Raw genomic sequence first — 23,744 nt, forward strand, 5'->3', positions numbered from 1 at the left:
TAAATTTTCTGTTAAATATCTCTTTACATTACAGAAACTACTATAAATGTGATATATCCAAATCTATATATATGATCAGAGATTAAAAAATGCAAAGGTTTCAGAAGATAACCCTTGGGAATTATACACAAACAGAACACATTTACCACTTAACAAATAAGAATACCATTAAGGGAAAAATATAAAACCCACCAGATCCTTTGACCTCCTACCTAACTGAAAGAGCCCAAAGACATCATTTGTTTCACAGTCTGAGGCCTGATATCAGAGTGACTTTATTTTATTGAAGTTTTCAATCAATTTTTTGAATTTTGGCTATTAATGCTTTTACAAAGAGTGAAACTGTTTTATTTCCAAACACTGCACATTATGTTCATGAGCACATCAACGGGAAGTTACCGAAGAGATTAGGGGTAACACTGAAGCCCAAACTGTGTTAGTCTTACATTTTTGCATTATTAATGTCCTTTCCAAAACTGAGAAAAAGGAGGTTGTCACTGTTCAAAATAGGATGATATATTCTTCCCTTACTGCTGGTGTCTGAACAACTACAGTGCTTGGTTCAGTCAGTTCTTTGGACATTATGAAGGTACAGAGGGTGTGATTAGTGCAAAGTAGACTCCAGAGACAAAGAAAACAGGCTGGTTGGGGTTTGTTTGCTTTTGAGAGCAAACACTTGTGCTCAACTCTAAAAACACATTCTGAAGAGACCTTCTGTCTCCTCCCTCTCACACATTCCCACCTGCACACATCACTCACTTTGTTAGACTCCCTTTATCAATTCAAATCCCAGAGGAAGCATTATGTGCTGGGTTTAATTCATTAAATAAATATTCAGACTTGATACCTCTGTTCTCACCTACCATCTGGAAAATGCCAGGATTCCCAGGTTATTCTGCACACAGAAGAAAGCCCTCCTGAGAGCTCTCCTTTAGGCAATGGTACTTCTGGCTCTTTGAAGGCTTTCCACTGCCTGGTAAATCCCTCTTCAAAGGTTTCCTAGCTCGGAAGGAAGTGTTGAGACCACTTGCAAGGGTTGCTTTAAACCTACTCAGCAAAGGAAGACGGAGCTGACACAGGCACTGAACACCTTTCACAATTTCCACGTTTTGAGAAAGGTGATTTGCTTGAAAGATATTTGCTGTGTTGAAGGTGCACAGCGCAAATCAGAGCTGAAAGAATTTCTGCTCTTACACAACTCTCACATTTAATTGAGAGGATACCTCCAGAGAAGCACTTGGTGTGAATCCCATGGAACCTACCCCTTTAACAGTTTTGAATATTGCTGCAGCCTGAGATGGAGGGACCCACAGCAGCAGAAAGACACATCAGAAATAGATGCTCCTTCTCCGTTCAGATTAGTGTTGGATTCACTTCAGTTCCAGCAGGCAATTAGGACATAATGCAGAGAAAAGCAAAGGATATTTTGTTTTTAATGCAGATAAAAGGTTGCAATGAGTCATATTTGGCTACCTTAATAATTTCTGTGAAGTGAAGAATGGTTGTGTATCCACACTTCTGTATTTATACTCAGGGATAAGTCAGGAAATTATACAACCCAAATATTATACACAGTCTCTTTACTGAAATGGGGACTTTAATTACATAGCTGGCATTTTGCAGACAGGCTGATTATATGTTATATACCATACTGAGATAATTAGTTATCAGCTATATTTGTGACTTTGCCTGAGAATGTTGTTATTTTGTCAACATATAGCTTGCTTTCAGTACTAATCATGATCATGTTCTTAGTGGTTTTATGGGAGGAAACAAGTCAGCATTGAAGGTCTGCATCCCAGAATAGTTCTGGGTTGACATTAGGAACATGAAACAAATAGACTGTGGGAAGAAATTTTCAATATCAGTGTTGCACAAACCCTTAAAGTTTTATGGATCTCATTAAAGTAATTATTTCAAGGTTCAAACGTATTCAGAGTTGAACTGGCTGAAATTTTCCCTGTGAAGCACTGTTTTGCTGATGGAAAATGACTACTGGATTGCAGACATATTCTTAAAATTAAATTACTATTGCTAGAAATGGGACAAGAGGTTCTACAGGAAAAAAACCCCCGAACACTGAAAAATATGCCTTTTAGTTTTTTCAAATAGTTCATTCAGGTGTTAATTTTCAAAACTGTAAATAACTTTTTTTAAAGAAAAAAAAAAGAAGAAAAAAATCTGAGTATTGAGGACAAAACGTTCAATATGCTCCCCTAAAGTATATTATAATAAATTCAAACCAATTAATATAGAAGTTTTACATGACATGAAATCACTGTAACTGCTGAAATACTTAAAGATAAGTCCAGAGGTGAATTGTATGCCAACTCAGGGCTGTGTATTTCTGAAATCAAAACACAATTAGTCCACTTGAACTAGAAAGTGACGGTGAAAGAAAGGAAGAAGAGTCCTGCAAGGACTCAAAGTCTGACAGTCACCAAGCTCCCTTACAGCAGATATCTGAAGGAAACTGGACTTTCCTGTCACCTCTGCATACAAAGTACAATGGTCTTCCACTGCATACACACTAGAGTCAGATTAATAACAGAATTTTCTGTTTGAATTGTAATACACTGAACTGTGATCCCAGTTCTCCTGTTGACTTTAGCTGAGCGCTGGCTGATAAGTAACTGCAAGGATCTTCATTAAATCAGCCACATTTGGTTAAATATTCAGCATATGGAAAATGAAGACTGAATTTGAAATCAGGGTCTGTGTGCTGGCCATGGAGCATGACAGCAAACCCTTACTCAGGAGCGCAGCCAAATCCAGGAATGTCAGCAGAGATGCCTGAGTGAGAGTGTGAGGCCACTTATGGAAGAATAAAAAATGCCATGCAGGCTATGCATCCAATTACAACAACAACAGTAAATTACTCTGAACAAATCTGAGTCCACAGGTTAATTGGAATAAAAAAATTGAAAGGGAAAGACTGAGCTGGTAATGAAAGAGCCATTGTAAGATTGGAAAATAACTTAGCAAGACCCTGGACTCTGATTAACTGCTCGAAAAAATGCAGTAAAACCCTCGAGTGTCTTGAATCCATTAACTGTCCATTTGGAAGAACACTAGTACAGGTCTAGGAAGATCTGTGCAGTATCAGTCTGCAGCTTTTTGTCTATTTTTAAGCAGGCTTGAGTAAATGAGGAACTTAACTAGCTGTTGTGAGGGTATTTTAAAATTGGAAGATATGTTATAATGCACTACTAGAACTCTGTGCAACATCTGTGGCATAGGGATGTTTCTTTTGGGAAATTTACTTGCTGATGGAGGATTGTTATGACTTTAATATGCAAATACTTAAAAACCCCTAAAACTAAAAACCATCCCAGCTATTAATAATAATACCAAAGAATGTCAGGAACTTTCACGAAATTATGATTCAATAAAGTCACAGTTTCTAACATTAAAGTTGAACTTACACTCCCATTTGAAAACAACTTCTGCCAATGAAAAATTAAAAGTGAAGATTCTACTTTTGCCTGCCTAGGAAGCTTCTATAGGGTTAATTTCCTGCTTAGAAAGAATGTGCAACTCTAAAGTAAAAAATGCTTTTAAGACACAAAATTATTCATAAGGATTTCCATTTTCTAGCCAGCACTAATACTACTACAAAACTATAAATGGATTGACAATTATTTGTAACCTAATCAGGGCTGAGATGATGGCTAATGTTAAATTTTGAAGTAATCCTGGCTTAGTCATGCTCTGGCAAAGCTGATGGCTCCAAGTGAAACCTGAAGACTGCATTTTTAAATGGTGGCATTGAACTAAAAACCTTCACAGTTACCCCGATCTTATTTAAAAGCTGCTGATGTTCCCTTTGTTCTTAGAGAGTGAATATTCATTTGGTAAGAAAGCAAGAGTTTAGATTCTCAGCCAGTGCAGGAGCAGCTGCACTGAGAACTGCACAGATTCACACCAGTGGAAGCACTGGTTTATAATTTCTGCAGGTGCTTAATGCAGCCCTCAGGAATGTTTTATTTTCTGCAGCAAATAAACACACTAATATCATAAAAGTTCAGTATGGCCAATAGATATCAATTCTTCTGAAAGCCTGGTGAACGCAAAAAGTGTTTTTTTAAATCTATGTCTTAAGACAGTCCATATTTTTTAAAAAGTAGAGCTCTTTATGAAAAGTGAAATTGATCTTTCTTCAAAATCATGTAAATCAAACATTTGGTTTACCCACCACAGTCATTCCTAATGCATCCCAGGAGTTCTGCAAATAAGAATATTGATTTCAATGATCTATGGAGGTGGTGTAGTGAGAACTGACAAATCCATACTACAGCTAAATGACTCCTACAGTCTTGGGTGTGGAGTTATTTATATGGTTACTCTCACATGACAAATTACTGATATAAGTTTTATTAAACCATTAACAACCATAATAATATACTTTTAGAATATTAGGCATTACATAAAGGATCATATATAAGGCTGGAAGGAATTTTAAGATGATATATAAAGTCCATCTCTTTCTTTGCCAAGGTTGCACCATGTACATCCAGGACAAATTGAATAATAAATATAAGAAAATAAAATTTGGTGAGTTAAGTATTGAAGGAGAAGATTAGTAGATAAAGTTCTACTTCCTTTTTAATGGACATTTCAGTAGAAAAGAATTTGATTTCTGTAAGCTTCAGTTTTCTAGTCTAATAACAAGATGGATTTATGGACAACAATGCAAATGGAAGATTTCCATTCCGTTTTCTCAGCGTGGCAGACTGAGCTCACTGGAATCTGACCATAACGTGATCTACCCTTTTACTGCATTTGACAGAATTTCCCATTATTAATATCATGCTCTTCTCAACCCAGCACCTGCTCTTGAGCTGTGCAAATGATTCCCTCTTGCTGTTGATTCTGCTTTGGATATTGGCCAGGAAAGTTTTCCCTGTAAGACCATATTATTTCCTACTGTCTACCAACCTCTATTCCATAAGAAGCAACTCCATTGCCCTGAGAAAAACACATGCCCTGGGGTATCTTCTGCACAGCACCAGCTGGGCAGAACAACCTGCTGCATTCTCTGTGGCCTAATGAGCTGAAATAATCAGTGATGAGCTTCATCAGACTCTCATTCCTGGAATCCAGGATCCAGCATTCCTGGAATGAGGATTCCTTTTTCTTGCCTTGGTGGGTGCAAGTAAATAACTGCATTAGGAAAAAAAAAACTAGAGCTTTCAAATAAGAACCTTTCTATGTAATGCACATTCACTGTTGCATTGTGACAACACTGTAAGAGTTTGCAAACTAATTTGCATGCAGGCTGTGAGCTGCTTTTGTAGCCTTGAAACTCGTAATGTGTAATACGGATGTTCACAATGGGTTTCAAAAATATGGATGTCTTAATTACAACTTTAAATAATGAAGTTGCTTAATCATACTGACAGATAAAAGCACCTGAAACCCCTGATTATGTACTGTATCTTCAGCATGTCTTTGTGCTGTCATGCTGTAACTTCCATGTGTCTTAGTAAATTAGATCCGTAGTTCATTCATGATGAAATAATTCTATTATAATCCACCTTACTTGTCACTAAATTGCATCAAGCAAACATGTCAGTTCAGTAACACTTGATGACTACACCCTGTGTTTATTTTTTAATTGTATAACTAGAAAAGCTGCTCATCTTTTCATTTTTACATAATTTTTCATCATGTGCTTAAACATATGCCTTTCTAGCCTTTGACATTGCCAAAAGACTACCCGGATGTGGAAAGCAAATCAATGGAAAATCAACACCATCCTTTCTTCCTGAACTACAGACATCCAGAAATCTCTAAGGCTGGAATAAACAGCTCGTGCACATACACAAATGAATTTATATTTATTTATGGCACAGCCTCTTTTTCTCCTAACCTGTGTTTGGGAGGACAAAGATGTCAGTTCTACCTTAGTGAAATGCTGCAACCACCACCTGAATGCTCCAAAGCCAACCTGCTTTTCTTGAAAGATAAACAGAGGTGCCTCAGAAAATTGCCCAAGTAACAGCTCTGGTTCTTCAGCAACATTTTCAAAACAGTTTGTGCACGTTTTGTAGAAACTCTGGTGGTACAAGTGATAAATCAGGGACAGTGTAAAATAAAAATATTAACAATAGCTGAAAAATAAGGAAGCAAATGTGACTATTCACTTTCACATTATAGTTTGATAGGGAATTTCAGTCCTAGGCATTATATTTCTAGAGTTCCCAGAGTACTGTTGGAACAGAGCAAACTAACAGACACTTTAATCCAGTTCATTTAGGCATATCAATAACTCCCTATCAAGATGTTCTCTAAGAATTTTTGGGGCCTTCCCAGAGTGTGCTGAAAGAGCATTATACTTGTTATTATCTCATGATACTACAGCCAGTTTTAAATTCCTTTTTATTCTGTGCAGAATTTCCTTCCCTTTTTTTTTTTGGTCTGATTTGATCAAAAAAAGTAGGTGTCTTAGGGTCTAAAGGGCTTAGTGGTTGCAGTAGTTCTAAATTCCCATGATAACAACCATAACTACATATCTGAAGAACAGTTTCCCATGTAAGAGCCAAAAGACAACATTTAACAGGTATCATTTTCATGAGAGCTGTCCTCACTCATCTTAAGTCTTTGGGAACAACAGTAGGACAGCACAAACAGGTCTGAAAATCCCAAACCATTGTAATAAAGCTGCCACGGTCAAAAAATTGAGACAATTGCAAAATACAGAACATAAAACCAGAAACATATCCAAGTAATTTCTAGCAAATGAAAATATAGAAATGATAAAATACTCAGTTTGGTTGCTCCTTAAGGGTCGCAGAAGTTTTACAGAAGCACAGAGCAGTCAGTGCCTTTCACACTGGGCTGGACTGCAGAAATCAGAAATGCACATCACCAGATCAATCTGTAGGCAATACTTCAGAGTTGGCCCAAAGGAAATTTGTATGTCATAAAGCAAGTCCTGGACAGCCACTGGGAGCAGTTTGTAAAGATTTTGTTATTAGCAGTGATGTAGCAGTTCCATTAAAAACATATATTAAAGGAGCTTCTTTCAGTTGGGATCTCAAAGAAAATTTTCGGGAATTTATCAGCACTGGTGACTCATCCTTGTGCTACCAAAAACTGTTTTGAAGCAAGATGCTGAATAAAAATTTGGCAAAGACTTTTTAAGTTCTGGAATTATTTCATCTCTGTTGCAGGATTAGTGTGATTCATTTATCATTTCTCTCTTACTGGTTCTATAGGAAAAAATCTGATTTCTCTCCGTAGTTTTATTAAAGGTGTATGCATAAAGCAGTGCATGTTGGAAAGCATGAGACTGGCAAGCCTGAGGTCTCTTATCTAAGAGGGGAAATTTCATGCACAGAGATGATGGAAACTTGCACCATCCTGTCTCCTTGGTGAACCCTTAGCCCTCTAGGACTGAGAATACCGTGTTCTGTCCCTCAGTATTCACTCGTTTTCTCTCTCTCTGAGAGGGAGGCCACTTACAGTTTTCATGATGTGAATGGTGTTCTCAAAACCAGATGCACACAACTAATCAGTTTCTAAAAATCCAGCATATAAGAACAACTTTCACTCAGAAAAATGCTGCTGTTTAAAAAAAAAAAAAAGTCCAGATACCAAATCAATGTCACTTTACTCTCTTAGCATGCAATATTGATTTCTTCAGAAGTCAATTCCTTGTCTGTAATGTCCTTGCACAGCAGTTGGGGATGAAGGGCTTGACTGGACATGGCTCCTTCTGTGGGTAAAGACCCTACTTGTGTGTGTGTGCTCGGTGAAGTGATTAAATGCAAGTGGAGGCCTTGCCTTGATCCTTCAGCATTCACGTGCTCACACAGATTGCAGCATATTCAGATTTATCTAAACCTCTTTCTCTACCTCCTGTTTTACAAGTGAGTGTTTGGGGCTTTTGCACAATTAAAAGCACTGCAGGTTTATTTTGGATTATTCAAAGCAATTTATTTCATCTTAGAAAAGAAACAGTAACTTTCTGCATGTTTATCAATTGTTTGCTGACTTAGAATGACTCCAGATCATGCAGCACATTCCCTGTTTTTTAATGGGATCAATACCAATTTTGCCTGTGGGCTGGAAGACTATTTTCAGAGTGATAACATCCTGAAAATAATTTTCCATTGTGAATAAAAATAAGTACGTGAAAAAAATGTTAATTTCTGGCTCAGATGCCTTCTTCCACTAAAAAAAAAGTGTTCCTATTTTATTGATTTGAGGGAAGGAACAATGCCTTTTGGCTTGACTATCCTCATATTTGTATGAAAAATGTAATATCCGTGATGAACAGAGTGTGAAATACATTGTGCATTGTCCTATTTAATGGTATGTTTTCCACTGTCACCAAATGCTTGAATGCCTTGGTTCATTATCCAAACTATTATTTTGATTTGGTTCACAGTTTTCCAAGAATTTCAAAGAAACAGTTTTTATATTTTATATATTATTATTAGATGGCCCAAATGTATAGTTGTCTGCCCAAATAATTCACTTAAAATCGCATCTATCTTTCTATCCATTTGAGACAATTAGTGATTTAGGTGCCTTTTACTGACTTTGGTAACAAAACTTTTTGTAATAAGGTCTCGGGTTTAAAAAGTGTCTAATAGTTAAATATGAGAAAAGAAATCACAAAAAAAACCCAGATCATGATACTCAATTTAAACCTTTGCATGGGAAACTCAAGAATAAGGTCATGATTCTGAAACAAAGGTAACACCTGCATTTCCAAGGAAACTGGAATAAGTAAAGGGAAGGAACCACCTCTACCTGAGCATCTGTTGCAGTTGTTGGGGAAAACCACAGTTTTTATTACCCAGCATTACAGATTTGAACTGGTTTTCTTTAACATGGTTCTTTCTGTACCTTTTCCCCAGATGAGTGGTAATGGATTCTCCCATAACTAAGATAGTTAATTTCAAAAAGGATGAAACTGGACTATCTAATTTTTTTCCCCCCCTCGTGTTTCTTATAAGTAATAAGGACGCCTTCAGTGTAAAGTCTGTTACCTCTGATTAGCAGTACCTTCTGCAGATACTCATCTCCTGTGTTAACCTGTCACACTAAAGGCACAAAAGCCCAGGGTTGTGGCACTATCAGGTTGTGCATCCTCAGCACAGGAAAAGAAAAATCCACCTTGCAAAGGCCATTCAGTCTAATGTGACAAATAGGGCTAAATACACTGAAAGCCACACTGCAAATAAGTCCTTAGGTTTATGAACTAACTTAAAGACACAATCTTCCTGGAGATAACTTGGCAGCCACTACTGTGTAAAGGTTTCAGGCACTTTTATGCAAGACTGTTATGGTCATGTGGTAACATGAGGCTTCAGATGCACTGCTCAGGTGTAACTACATAAAACGTTACATGGATCCTTGTACTCAGCCAAGAATGGAGTCTGCTACTAAGCTGTGTGCCATACACATCCACCACAGAAATGAGAGCTAGAAAATTAAATTAAACTTGGAATGACAATAAGCTCACCTTCTTGGTCAGTGCCTTGAAACAATGAGTAGTCTTGTGGAGTAGATAGAGCCCAAAGCAGCTGGTATCATAAATTTTACTGTTCCACAGTAAGAATGATAAATGATTTCACTCGTTCATGCTTCACCCTATTCCAAGGTCACCAGATTCCCCTCAGCAAAAACAAGCTATGGATTGTTGTCAGGCTCATAAAGTGAGCTCAGCAATAAAGTGCTCTTTTACTGTGCTATGTCTGTGCTTCCTACCAGCTGTGGCATTGTCTTCCAGAGTCATACATGCAATGCCATCCACAGCATCCTGCATCACAGTGCAGATGGTCAGAGCATGGACAGCACTTAGGTAGGGCCTAATTCCCAGGCTTTTCTTGGAAAAACAAAAAGCAACAACAAGGAATCTGAGGATATGCCACTACAGAATGAACCGTTCTTAAGATGAGGTTTCCAGAGGTATTTCAACATCTAAGTATGCAAATTTAGCATCTAGAACACTTAAATCTACTTTTTTAAGTTTAGCCTAGCTTCTTTTCATATTGAACGGGATCATAACTTGTTTCTTGATGTGCTTTTAAAATATCCTGTGCTTTCTAAGGTAGATCATTCTGGGTATATAATTAGTAGCTTGCCTAATTTTACTACTTGGAAGTGAAAGCTTCTGACTGCCTTGTCTTCAAAACCATGCAAGTTCCTTACCAGCCCACTATTTACATATGTTTTATTTTCAGTTTCTTTTAATTTACTCCACCGTATAGGGCAGATGGAGCATGAAGAAGAAGTAAAGAAGCAACCATTATGAGGTCCCTTCATGACAAAACTTACAGCAGTATCACCAAGACAGTATAAATTTATCTTCATGGAAGTCTGGTCACACAACCCATAAAAAACTTTATTTAAACTTCAATCTTACTTTCTTTTTCAGCTAGAAAGAACAGCTGAAAATATACAGTGGAAATCAACTGACAGTAGCCAAATGAAAGGAAATCAATCATGTGACCTAAAAAAATCTTTTCTATCTGTAGTTTCTATCATGTAGGAGTTTTCAGTAGAAGTTAGGGAGGTTCATGACCAAGTTACAAGAGTTACACACAAATTTCAGTTGTTGAGAGGACATTCTCACTGTAAGGTTATTAAAGCTGACTGCACTGACTGATAACACAAACTTGGTATTATCATTAATTTAGATGCTTAGCAAAGAGTTTAAAAATAGAAATCCATCTCCAGTGCTCAGAACAGCATTATCTGAGGTGACATCAGTTACTCCTGACTTGCAATCTTCAACATGATTTATTATAAATTTGCTTTGAGGCACTGTAAGAATTCATATCAAGTACAGCAAAAACTGATTCCAGACTGGTCAGTGTAAATGCAAAGCAAGTACTATGGTCATCACACACTTTCTTACCACACTCATCTGATAATCACAATGAAGATCAAATTTTGATATATATATTTAGAAGCTGAATTAGAAAAGTAAACATTCCTATATATCCACATCTTCAATATCATAGTTTGGACTCAGAAACATGAAAAAACTTGCTTTGAGAAAATGCTGCTTTGCTGAAGTCTGTCTCCTTTTATCTAAATGATCTTTATCTTGCTTAAGATTAATAAAACTATGAAACGCAACTCTTATCTCTTTGATAATAATTTTCTTGTGATATACTCTTAATAATAAGGAGACATTATATACAGCACAGCAGATGAAAGAAGAAGTCTGCAGATTGGCTTTACACTACATTACAAATGCCTGTGTGTCAGTATAGTCTTTACTGAAAAGGTTTCCATCACTTCCATTGTGCTGATAAATCAGATTTTAAAAAATTATAAATGGAAAACTTTTAGGGAACTATATGCAATGTCATGTCTCTATCCACTGCCAAAGGATATAAAGCTCTACTTACCATTTAAAATGATTCAATTAAAAACCCTAGTGTATAAAATGACTCAACCAAATTAACCCACTTAGATCTTTTTATGTGGATCCCAACTGGAGTCGTAACAGTTACAAATTGCGGCATAACTGCAACAGACTTCAGATTTCCCAGGGCAGCTATGGTGGGATTGGAGTTGTTCTCTATGGTTTGGAGAGGGGGATACAGATAAGAGAGGTACCTGATCCAGTTTCCAGTGGAATTCGGCAGGCCGGAAGGTGTCGGCCTGGTCGAAGTCCTTGCGCAGCAGGAACACGAGTCTGCAGTTGTGCACGTACAGGGCGTAGTGGTGCCTGTTCATCTCTGAAAGGAGGGACCGACACCATCAGTGACCTGAACCATCACCAACACTCTGGGTTAGGGGAATGTGTTTGAAAGCATTATACACATAAAAGACAAATCCCAACCAAATAAAAAAAACAACAAACAAACACCAAAAGAACTAATTTATATTCCTATAAAATATTAAGCTGTTAGAGTATCCAAAGCAGGGCAATGAAGATGGTGAAGGGCCTTGGGGGGAAGCTTTATGAGGGATGGCTGAGAGGACTTGGTCTGTTTAGCCTGGAGAAGAGGAGACTGAGGGGAGACCTCATTGCAGTTACACCTTCCTTGTGAGGCAAAGAGGAGGGGCAGACACTGATCTCTTGTCTGTGGTGACCAGCGACAGGACCCAAGGGAATGGCCTGAAATTGTGTCAGAGGAAGTTTAGGTTGGATATTAGAAAATGGTTTTTCCCCCAGAGGGTGGTTGGGCACTGAACAGGCTCCCCAGGGCAGTGGGCACAGCACCAAACCTGACAGAGTTCAAGAAGCGTTTGAACAGCACTCTCGGGCACATGATGTGACTTGGGAATGGTCCTGTGCAGGGCCAGGAGTTGGACTCAATGACCCATGTGGGTCCCTTCCAACTCAGCATATTCTGTGATTCTGTGAAAATCTACAGTTGTGTTACCCAAGAGGAGAACCAGTGTTTGATATTTAGGCAGTCATCAGTCTCCCCAGTAAGCTCTTAAGTCAGTGATGCTTAGGGTGGCACCAACCCAGCTTTTTTCTCAGACCAAATTAAATGAGGAGAGATGGTAACAATCTACTAATGTTGATATTCCCTTTGCATAACATTTTTTCAACACATAGACTCACCTGTCTTGTCAGAGTTGCAGAGAATAGTCTCTTTCTCAGCTCTTAATCCAGGACTAGGTCCATGTTTCATCCACAAAGTGATGGTGAATTGATCAGTTAAATTTTTCGGGACTATTCCATCTGGGATTTTCGCTCCTTGCTTTCCGTCAAATTTAAAAATTATGTCATTGCTATCCATGACAAGCCCAGCTGTCCAGTTAGTTGTTGAACTGGGAGATGGTAACAGGTCAATGGCACCCGAGGAAGCTCCTGCAAATTATATATAATGAGTAACAGGATGAGAAACTAATGAAAAAGCTGTGAAGATTAATGTAATATAGGCCAAGGTTCTGATTCCCACTCTTTAGATTATTTTTAATACCCAAATGGTCCTATTAGCTTCGATGCCAAACCACATAAACATTCTAAAATATCAAGCATTGTAAAGCAGTAAGATTTTTCTAGATTAAAGGTATTGCACAGAAAACTAGAGAAAATATTTTAAAGTTATCTTTCTTGGAAATTTTCATTATTTTCTATAATTCACTAATGACATTTCTTCAGTTGTTTCAAGAACTTCTAAGACTAAACCCAAATTTTCTTCATTAATCTTCCTTCCCTGACAGTATGAAGATACATGGTATGTGGGGATGATGTGCTGTAAAATGCAGGTGACAAGTCACATAATGTCCAGTAGACAGCCACAGATATTCACAATAAAATTGGTATGAATGTCAGTACATATGTAGCATTCACCCTAAAACAGATAATACCACTTTAAGGATGGTTTATGGCACATACTTGATGGTTGTAACTCCATGTGTTCTTATCTAATGATGGACTGAGATGGAAAACACGGTGGTGCCAAGCCCTGATAAAACAGCACATTTCTTTACAGCTTGTGTTTTCTTACAGCTTAACAACTGTCAGGCACTATTAAAAACATGTAAGGAGCTACCCAGAGCATCTACCTCGCTGGGGAAAGGCAGCATTTAGCAGAAAATGTGATTCCAAGAGTAAAAAGCACAAACAATCTTCGTATTCTTGTTGATGCTTTGTCGAGTAAGAATAGGGTGAACAAACCGTGACTGCATAAAAAATCCCCTGCTAAGACACCTAATATACTCTTCCCTCCTTCAGCATCCAAGGAGAGAAAAAAGATCCCAGCTCTCTGCAGGAGTGCAAAATTTTAAGCCAAGAGTGTGTGGAAATGTATCATATGGATTTTTAAAAAGGTATTATAGTAATGATATGAAAACATTCACATCACTCAGTAACTGAATGCCTTGACAATTCTCCAAAATTTATTACTGTAAAATGAGGCTATTTTGAAGTGATAGCAATATCAAACCTAACACCTACATGCTTAGAGTTTGAGCACAAAGTGTATTTCTTTTATAAATTGTAATTCTGGATAATACACCACACTGCATTGCTAAATACCCTGATGTTACCAACAGGAATACATCAAACTCAGTTTATCCAGATGGCACAATTTGTGACAAATTGTGTTTTGTTTTCTTTCACTCAAGTCACTAAAAAATAAAATTATTTGCACAGAGTACAAGAAACATCATCATTTTCACACTCAATAGTCTTTTGTGCTAATTTTTATGTTCATTTTTTTAAACTTACAGAAGGACCAGAAATTCCTTGCACCATGGTGCATTATCAGAGGAAATATGCTTTTAAATGGGCATATGCTTATATTAGGTGAATTATGGGTGTAAATAAGCTTCATCTCTCACTCTATCTACTCTGGTCACGAAAATTTGGAAAGATCTATTTTTTCCAACAGAATGAATCTGAGGGGAAACTCCAAAATGGAATTCTCTCATATTCACGGAACCATAGAATGGTTTGGGTTGGACCAGTCCTTAAAGATCATCTTGTTCCAATCCCCCTGCCATGGCAGGGACACCTCCCACTAGCCCCACCCAACCTGGCCTTGAACACTCCCATACAGCTTGTTAAACTCTGATTTGTCAAGCTGCCCAGGTAAACTACTTTATTTTCCCAACTTAAGGACAGGCTTGTGTAAGAGCATTTGGGTAATCAGTACAGAGCTCAACAGGTTCTACTTTATCTGCCCATATTTTTATGGAGATTTACGGGTTAGTTTGGAATCTCATCCTGTTAGTGTGTGTTAATCCTGCCCTGCGAAAAACCACTGGATTATGTGCTTGGGAGATTTAGCTGGAATAAATATGCTTTTTCTATCTTCATAAATCCAGCCAGAGTCCCAGGCTGCTCGGCCATGTACACAGACAGACCTGGAGCAGCGCAAGCAGGATGTATCTGGAGGCGTTCCCAGAACAGTCTTGTCATGCCATGGATCAGTGCACTCCAAAAATGTAGTGACTGATGTCCTTCTCTTCTACAGTGCTTCCAGAATAATGCAGGAGCCACTGATGAAGCAGAGTTTTGGACTGACACCCTCGAGGTAACCCTTGCATATTAAAGTGCTTGTTTTGACAAGCAATTTATGCAGTTGGCCCCACCTCCTCTCCCAGTCCTGCATATCTGGGCTCCAAACTTTGTGCCAGGATAAGCACAGAGTGATGCTGCCTGCTGAATTGGACCAGCCTCCTGGCTGAGCTCGAAGCTAATCAGCCAACAACACCAAGCCTAAATTATACTTTTTGATCAGATCAATTTTCTTTGAGCTTCTTGCAAAGCTACACAACCCAGGATAAAAGAGAGAGGGCAGAATCTTACACGGAGCATGGCCTTGAATCAGTGTTTCCATGTTTCAGTTTCCCAGTTGCCATAGGTGAAAATTAGCAATCCCATTATTTTCTATTTTATCTATTTAGAAGGAAAGAAGACAGCACCATACCCATCTTTCCACTAGATTCCAGGCTCTTTAACCAATTCTTGGTTTTAGTGTGATTTATTCTCGATGTTTTTGCAGTCCAAATTGTGCCTTTTAGACAGTCTTTACTTTTTATTATTGTCAGATGAGAAGGTGAAAAAATGCCTACTAAAATGCTTTGAGGCACAACAATAATAACTCCTTGACTTTAAAAATGACTCAAGTGTAATTTAATCATTTAAGCTGCCCACCCTGACCATCAAAGTGAGTGCAAATCACGGAGTTATGGAAAAGCAGACTTAAACCATACACTATACAACGATGAATTTTAATGTACTGTCCTCAGCATCTGTATTCTCCAGATTTCCAACAGATAAATGAAGAAATGAGCACAGGATTTATAAACTGGGTCTTTACCTATGCAGAGAGAGCCCTGCATTTTCTACAGCACAGATCTGTGTGTGATCACTCAGTTCTGCACTCTCTGCAACTGCACAGTGATTTTTTTGCTGGTAGAAAAAAATTCAGGTTTTTCTTCTTTTTCAAAGAATTTTAGCACCCAGGCATTAGTTACAATAAGGTAATTTCTGGGAGAAAAATGACTTCTAGAAATAATGTAAGGTGCTCTTGCAGCAGTTCTCTCTACCTTAAGGCTGGTAAAAAATATTAAATACCAAAGTGCAAGCCAGTCTAAGTGCAATTCTGATGTAAAGCACATTGTCACTTACAACCTTTTTATCCAAGTCCTATTACAAGTTTCTAGCATGTCTGCTCTCTATGAAGATACAGAAAACTTGAACAAAAAAAAAATATTCTTTCAGCAGTGAGATTTTTTTCCCCCATTTACATATACTTTTACACTATCTATTTTCTCAAGTGCTTTCTACTCTGTTCCTTCATGGATGTGCTGAGCAAAAGCTGGAAGTTCATCAGTAACTTCTGTCCTCCTGCCTGCAACTACTACAATGGCATTGACAGACCTACTGAAATGGTTTTGATCATTCTGCTTTTCACCAGCTTAGGCCTACACATGGTGCAGACTATGAATTATAGTTGGACTAGTATTGGGAAACACCTGGTTTATTCAGGAGAAAAGAGAAAGACTTGCAATTCTCTTTTCTATTACTGACGTGTCAGCAGGTAAGGCAGTGAAGCCACACTGCCAACTGAACCCCTTAGGCTTTGCACAACCTTCCTCAATTAAGGAATTTTACAGCAGCTGAAGGTACCTACTTTCAGCCCTACACTTACAATGATAATATGGTTGGATATAGTGTTTTATGTCAAGGTAATGATTTGGTGCTTTAGGTCCTGTTCATAGTGATCTGCTCTGAACGACTGTGCCATTTGCAGTTCAGGTCTGTAACAGGATAAAGCAGTGCTCCTTTTTCTGCCAATACAGGTTCTTAGAGGAGGCAAAAGTACTTCACGTTAGCTACAACATATTTATTTTTATTTAAATGTTAGTATTTTATGAAATCAAGTCTTGCTCAGCCTCTCAGATTTAATCTTATTAACAGGATGAAGATGCATACCGTTGGCAGATGGGTTCTCATCTGCTTTTCTAGGATCCCAGTCAGATGGAAGAAGATACAGGATTATAATTGTGATTGTTTCTGTAATCTTAACTAAGCAATTTTCAGGTTTAAAACATTCAGCTTTTATGACAATGCTATTATTCCTATTAACCTTTACTTACTTCCCCCATCTCCACTAGTAATTTGTAATCATAACCACAAAATATTTTTCCCTGGGACTTGGTCTCCATTTTTTTATAATTTAGTAACGCTGACTGATAATTTTCATTTACAAAATTATTTCATAAAGGTTAGTGTATTGACCTTAACATATCTGTGTGGTCATCAAAGCAGATGTAAGCCACACACCAGAGCACCTCAGGCCAAAATCCAAGCATTTAAATGGAAAAAAATTGTACAATTGCTACCGTAGCTCAGACAGGAGCCAGGGAAAGACACATTGTGGAGAAGATGAGAACTAATGTTCCACACCATCAGGGCTCAGATGAGGACTCTAAGAAAACAGAATTTTAGAGGAGAAGGAGAAACAGCAGATCTCTAAAGCTGAAAGGCTTAATATGTAGCCATTGCTTTGCCATATGCAGAATCTTGAAGTCTGAAAACATACAGCAGTATCTGCAAGTATTGAATCTATCTTTCAAATATAATATGTATGTTTTACACTAAGTTATTAAAAAGCATGAAAAGGGAAGAAAATAATTAGGAAACATTTCTCCACTGGCCAACTCTTAGCTGAAATTCATGTTTCTTAGATATTTTTGCTAAAATGATCGCCCAAAATATTCTTTTACTTTTTGTTTGTTTGTACTCTGGCACAGCACCTAGCAGAACAGAAAGCTGAGTCAGGAAGACTCAAACACAACATAGAGATTCAATTCCCTTCAAATCCCACAGTCTTCCTATCATGGCAAATCTACACCTGAAATCTCACTACACTGTCACACCAGTATTTGTAGCAGAGGGAAGAAAGAAGGAGAAAGAGGTAGAATGAGGAAGGAGAAAAACAGAAAAGGGAATAGGAGCAGGAGAGAAGAAAATCAGCAGGGAGAAATTATGAAAAAGACTTGAAAACATGGAAAAGAACAACAGAGCACCTGTCAAATATCACCACTCTCTATATTTTCACTGCTACAATCTGAAATGAACCAGCTGAGCTAAACCCAAGTACTGCATGCTTACAGGTCACAAGGAATTGGTGCTTTATCTGGAAAAAATATTATTATCTCAACTGAAAAACATATTCATACCACATAATTTCTGCAGAGACTTTTCTGAGTACGTTTCACGATCACAGCCCTTTCCAATGTAGTTGGTCTGCAATTCAATGGTGGTGTGTATTGAGGAAACTGGTCCATCACATGTTTCTAGATGAATGCTGGGAAACAAGGGGATGCTTCCAGAGCCAGGTTTATATTCAATCCGTTTGTCCCAGTCTGAAAAAAAACAACAGCAAAAAAACCCAACAAGATTCAATAATGATTAAAAAAGTGAAGGGAGTTATGTAATTTTAAGTGACACATTGTTCTCAAAGGTCACTGTCTAAGGCCAAAAAACATTCTGAACTTGGCATCAACAAGTTACTGTATGAAAAAAACTTGGATTTTGGCCCTCTTTTTATAAGAGTGCCAGGATCAATTAAGTAACACTAGTGCTGCTAGAGTCCCACAAGCATGGGGTACACACATACCCTGACAAGAAGTGCTAATTGGTGTCAGTCTGGATCTCCAATGTCCATGTCCCTGTGACAGACTACAAGCTGACTCTACAGAGATGAGGCTGTCTGCTGCACTGAGTTTGGTCACATTTCATTGTTTTGTGATACAGAACAAGTATCTCGAAGGACCAGGCTATATACATCAGTCTAATATAACACATCTGTAATGCCACTTTTTGTCTTCAAGCATCTCACTAATTTTGTGAAGTATTAATGACAGGAAGTTACAGCTGAGTACTGCTCATGCTTTCAGCCAGATCTGACTAATCTGTGGTTTTGCTTATGCAGATGTCTCACAGCCCACAATATTTAAGCAATCCCTTGCCTTAGGCAGCCACCTGTTTGTGCCATACATACCACTATGCTGCTCAACTGGAGCATTTAATTTTTTAAATCCAATTAATTATGGTGTTTGCAACCTGCTTCAGAGAAAACCCAAACAAGCAGCAATAATTAAAAACATGTATTTCAGCTATCTTTGCAGTTCATATTTTCACCGAATCATAGAGTGGTTAGAGTTGGAAGGGATCTTCAGAGATCATTTAGTCCATCCACCCTGCCATGGGCAGGGACACCTTCCACTAAACCAGGTTGTTCAAAGTCCCATCCAACCTGGTCCTGAACAATTCCAGGGATAGGGCATACACAGCTTTCCTGGGCAACCTGTGCCAGTGCTTCACCATCCTTATAGGAAAAAATTTCTTTCTTATATCCAGTTTAAATCTACTCTCTTCCAGTTTAAAGCTGTTCCCTCTTGTTCTTTTGCTACAGACCCTGGTAAAATGTTTCCATGTGCCTTTCTGATAGGACCCCTTAAGCACTGAAAGATAAGATCTTCCTGGAGCCTTCTCCAGACTGAACAATCCCAACTCTCTCAGTCTGTCTCCACAGGAGAGATGCTCCTGCCCTTTGGCCATTTTCAAGGCCTTTCTCCTTGTTGCTCTAACAGGTTCATGTCCTTCTCATTTGGTCAAGTCCAGCCAAGTTACCACACAAAGTAAGAATGTCATATTAATATGGAGATGCAAATAGTTAATTATTCTGAAGTCACAAAACTATTCAGTTCTGCTGTCTAATGGGCACATCTGTGTATCTGTGGAGCTTGCCACAAGAAGTGGCATCATGGCATACTCTCACATACAGAGTTGAAGTTTCTCTCACTTTTTTTGTCCCCTGTAAAAGAGAACTCCATAAATGGAAAAATTCTAAGTACTGGCAGTCAATGAAATCTCTGAAAGCAAATGGTCAGAGACATTCTTTCTAAATACCAGTGGAAAAAGAGTAATAGTCTATACATAAGTATATATATGCATTAAGTAGGTAGAGGAATTCGGTCTTTTTCTACAGATTGTATTTCAGAAAGCTTGAAAAATAGTGCTCTCTCCCACTGCCTTAAACTGTATGAAACATTTCAGAGAAAATCCAAACATCCATGTGAACATTTTGAAATGTAGGGCAATCATTAGTCCATAGTCCAGACAAAGAAAGGATGATACAAGTCACTGGTTTGTATTTCAGAATTCCCAGATTTTCTTCATGAATTTTAATCCAAATGGTACTGATGCAGCATTTTGTTATGAAGAGGAAGCTCAGGCTTCATGGAACATTCTGAAAGCATGTTTAGTATCTACTTTCACTAAAATCTTTAGGACTTGTACATCACTAAGACAACTATGACTACTTTATTGCCTGTGCACTCATCAGTTGAGTTGCTATTTCAGTCGTAATATTCAGGTAATTCAGGCCATTTGTTCCCTATTAAGTTAGATTTGATCTACAGTATTGCATAACTTCTTGGCAATTGTCAACTAAGACAGTTCCATTACAATTTCAAGTATCGTTGCAGCAATAGATTTCTCTTCCCTATTCATCGCAGAAACTTGAGGTTAACATTTTTCCAATTGAACAAGAGCAGTAAATTCCTTCAGATACTTCAGGTAAAAATAACTTGCTAATTTGCTGTTTTGTATACAAACTGGTAATATATGAATTATTGATCTTTATAGTCTCTTATTCACCAGTTAAGACATTATATTCCTCTGCCCAAAAGAGAAAATAAAGAAAGTCATATATATATATATGAAACATTTCTGACTATTTCAGCAGCTTTCAGCCCATTTTAATTTCTCAGCTATATCAAATTAACTGGCACTCATGCAAAATATTCATAAGTGAGATGTGAGATGTGACTGAATTTTTAACTGTAATATAACTGCAACTGCACACTTACCCCCAGTTATATGAAGAAATTCTTATAAAACCCATGCCATACAAAATGCCACTGCTCACAAGGAAGAATAATGGAAGCCCTCTGTTTCTGCCACATGGATTGGAAGAGGTGTTTTGTTCCATGGTCTTACCTTTCGGCTTGGCAGAAGTGGTAATTTGTACCCAGAGATCATAAACCCTGCACGTTCTAAATCACATTTATCTCAGCTCTAAATTGTTAAACATCAACTAGACTTGAACAAGTGTCTTTGTAACTGGGCCCACTGCATTCACAGACCAGTGCTCATCCTAAACCCCACCAGCATTACTTTCACTGACTTACTGCAGATTTAGGAGTCTGCCAGGAAGTTCCTCTCCATGCTGAAGGCATTCCCAGGCAGGCATGAGGCAGTATTGGAGTATGATACAACCCTGTGATAGCAGGACAGCCCTCAAAGGCAGCAACAGCTGCCTCTGGATCTCACCACCAGTAGTTAGGAATGTTGGAAAGCACTTAAATTAGAACAAGCAATATGGTGGCAATATGAAGAGCTTATTTTGAGAATAACCCAAGTGTTTAATTTCATTTTGAACGGGGTGAAAACTGTTATTTTTCTTTCTTCCAGAATAATATCCTACCTTGGATTTACTAAAAAGATCAGCACCTTCCCTTCAGGAATGCGGTGGCACTTTTTCCATTCCTCTAGAACTGACTCAGAGGAAATGTCTCATGTAACCCGAGTCTGCAAAAGCCTCTGAATTCGGATATTTAAAAGATGTATCTTAAAATGTGTCTATTATGCAAACAGTCAGAAGATATGCAATCCCACCTGAACTGGTAGGCTGCACTTAGATTAGCTAAACCCAACCAGCAGGGCTCTTCCTTTGACACAAACCTGCTACACCACCACGTTACAGTGCAAGTTTAGGAAGGTAAGTACTGTCTCCTCAGTCAGGGGAGAAAACTAATCCCATGGGGAAAATCTGAATAAAACTAGCACTGTTTAGTCCTGCAGCCTTTGTTTGGATTTTTAAATTCAGGAGGCTTTTGCTTGTCACTTGTGGCACAAAACTGCTCCGGACAATATAAGAGAGCCCCAGCTGGATTAGACCTACAACACAATATTAGAGTGTAAACATCACCATGTCAAGTTTGTGGCTCAGATTTCATCAGTTACAAGCAAACTGCGTACACTTGGATCTTCATCTCTGAAATATTCAAACTATTCCAAGATCAAAATGGATCAAACTTCAGTGAGAGTTTGAGCCTTTAAAAGTAAGTCCCAATGCACTAAATAAATATCCCTTTTAACAGAAAGATAATGTAGAGACTTACCTTGATCTCTACACTTAACATTTTCTATACATGACTGTCTTTCTTTGTGATCCATGTTTTAAATTCTGATTCATTTCTAATGCTAGTTGACACTAAGAAGCATTTAATCTGATTTTTTTCCTTGAAGGAGGATGGCACTGGTGCAGAGGAGTGATCTGATTCATGTCTCCTACATGTGTGTGGCTATAAACTTTGATTCCACCTCATGACATTAAAAACGATGGCAATGTAATTAAAGACAATTGTAACTCAGTGAAATGCAAAACTTCTCTCATGCTGGACTGATGATGTGCATCTTGGTGACTAAATGAAAGATAAAATTTATGTGGTGCTGTTAGTGAGTCTCTGCAGCATCTCTGTGTAATAGCTGGAACATAAGGTTCCCAGAGCAATGTAATTGGTATCTCTTCTGTTTCCTCTGCAGCATCTTCACATCTGTGCTATCCATGTAGTCTGGAGACTTGGCTAGAGGTTACTCTGCTGCCTTTTTTTATGGTTTGGGGTTTTTTGTATTGTTGTTTTTCTGGTTTTTTTTGATAATATATACACTTCACAGCTTTGCTGAAGTGTGGGTTTTTTAATTAAATATTTTTCTCTCTATTAATTTGAAAATCTGAAACAATTCAGAATAAATAAAAATTAAACAAAACAACACAAAACCACTTCACAAAATCAGAATGTCTCCATAATTTTGCCAAAAGTACACTTGCTTTCATGATCCCTGAAACTCTCTGTATCTTAAAAGCAGTAGCCAGGCAACTCTAGATGGTGTACAATGACATTTGGAAGAGCAGTGCACTGTCCTCACAAAACTACGATTTTCTTTCAATGTCATGAATTTACCAGAAAGTGCATCTTGCCAGAATATCACGTGCTGCAGCCTCTCAATAAACTGCTGTACAGTCAGGCATTCTCCATGTGGGAAAGATCAATGGCCATAAGACATTTCCAAAATGGAAGCACTTTGGTACTTGAATTTCCACTTTGAGCTCAGATAAGGGACTTTTTCGCAAAACAGACCCTGGGTAACAGTTCCTGCATATTTTCTCTTGGGCAGCATTTTCTCTATATTTAAGGACTTACAAATTGTGCCAATCTCAAAAAATTAATTTCAGAGGATTTTAATTTCCATATGGAAAAAACGCCCAAAACTCAAAGACACACAAAGCAATCACATTAACTGTTCAGTTCCTTTGTTTCCTGATTAATCCTCCTCAAAATTCTGAAAAAGGAACATCTGTACTGGCAAAAAAGGAAACCTTAGCCTTGCAACAGATTTATCAAGAAATTCTGAATTCTGTTTCTTGACACAGTTTAAAACGGGACAAAACTGAGCTAACATTATTATTTTAATTTTAAATTATATCATGAATGTTAAAATGGATCATCTGTTATGCTGTGTCATCTCAGAAAGAAAGTCAGCAAAAAGACTGGCAGTGCCTGCATGCCTGGCCCTTTCTTAGATCCCTTTGTTTCTGTGAAGATCCTGAATGGCTTAAAAAATCCAGACCAGTCAGGTTGTCTAAGCATTTTCACATTCATGAAATGGAATATTTCACAAGGGAGTGGATAAGGTCAGATGTCCCCTGGTTAACTGGCCACAAATC

The 23,744-nt window shown here is 37.9% G+C and overlaps 1 protein-coding gene across 1 annotated transcript in view; it reads right to left on the bottom strand.

Moving 5' to 3' along the window:
• Positions 1–23,744, bottom strand: part of CLSTN2 (calsyntenin 2) — a 338,323-nt gene that overhangs the window by 45,346 nt on the left and 269,233 nt on the right. Inside the window, exons 6-8 of the mRNA XM_051782235.1 lie at positions 18,127–18,312; positions 12,548–12,796; positions 11,587–11,708 (exon numbers count right to left, since the gene is read on the bottom strand). Of these exons, the coding sequence (XP_051638195.1) occupies positions 11,587–11,708; positions 12,548–12,796; positions 18,127–18,312 (557 nt within the window). The remainder of the gene's footprint in view (positions 1–11,586; positions 11,709–12,547; positions 12,797–18,126; positions 18,313–23,744) is intronic.

Source organism: Manacus candei, unplaced genomic scaffold, assembly GCF_025592945.1.
Source record: "Manacus candei isolate 608988 ecotype Guabito, Panama unplaced genomic scaffold, ASM2559294v1 h1tg000015l, whole genome shotgun sequence".
Lineage (NCBI taxonomy): Eukaryota > Metazoa > Chordata > Aves > Passeriformes > Pipridae > Manacus > Manacus candei.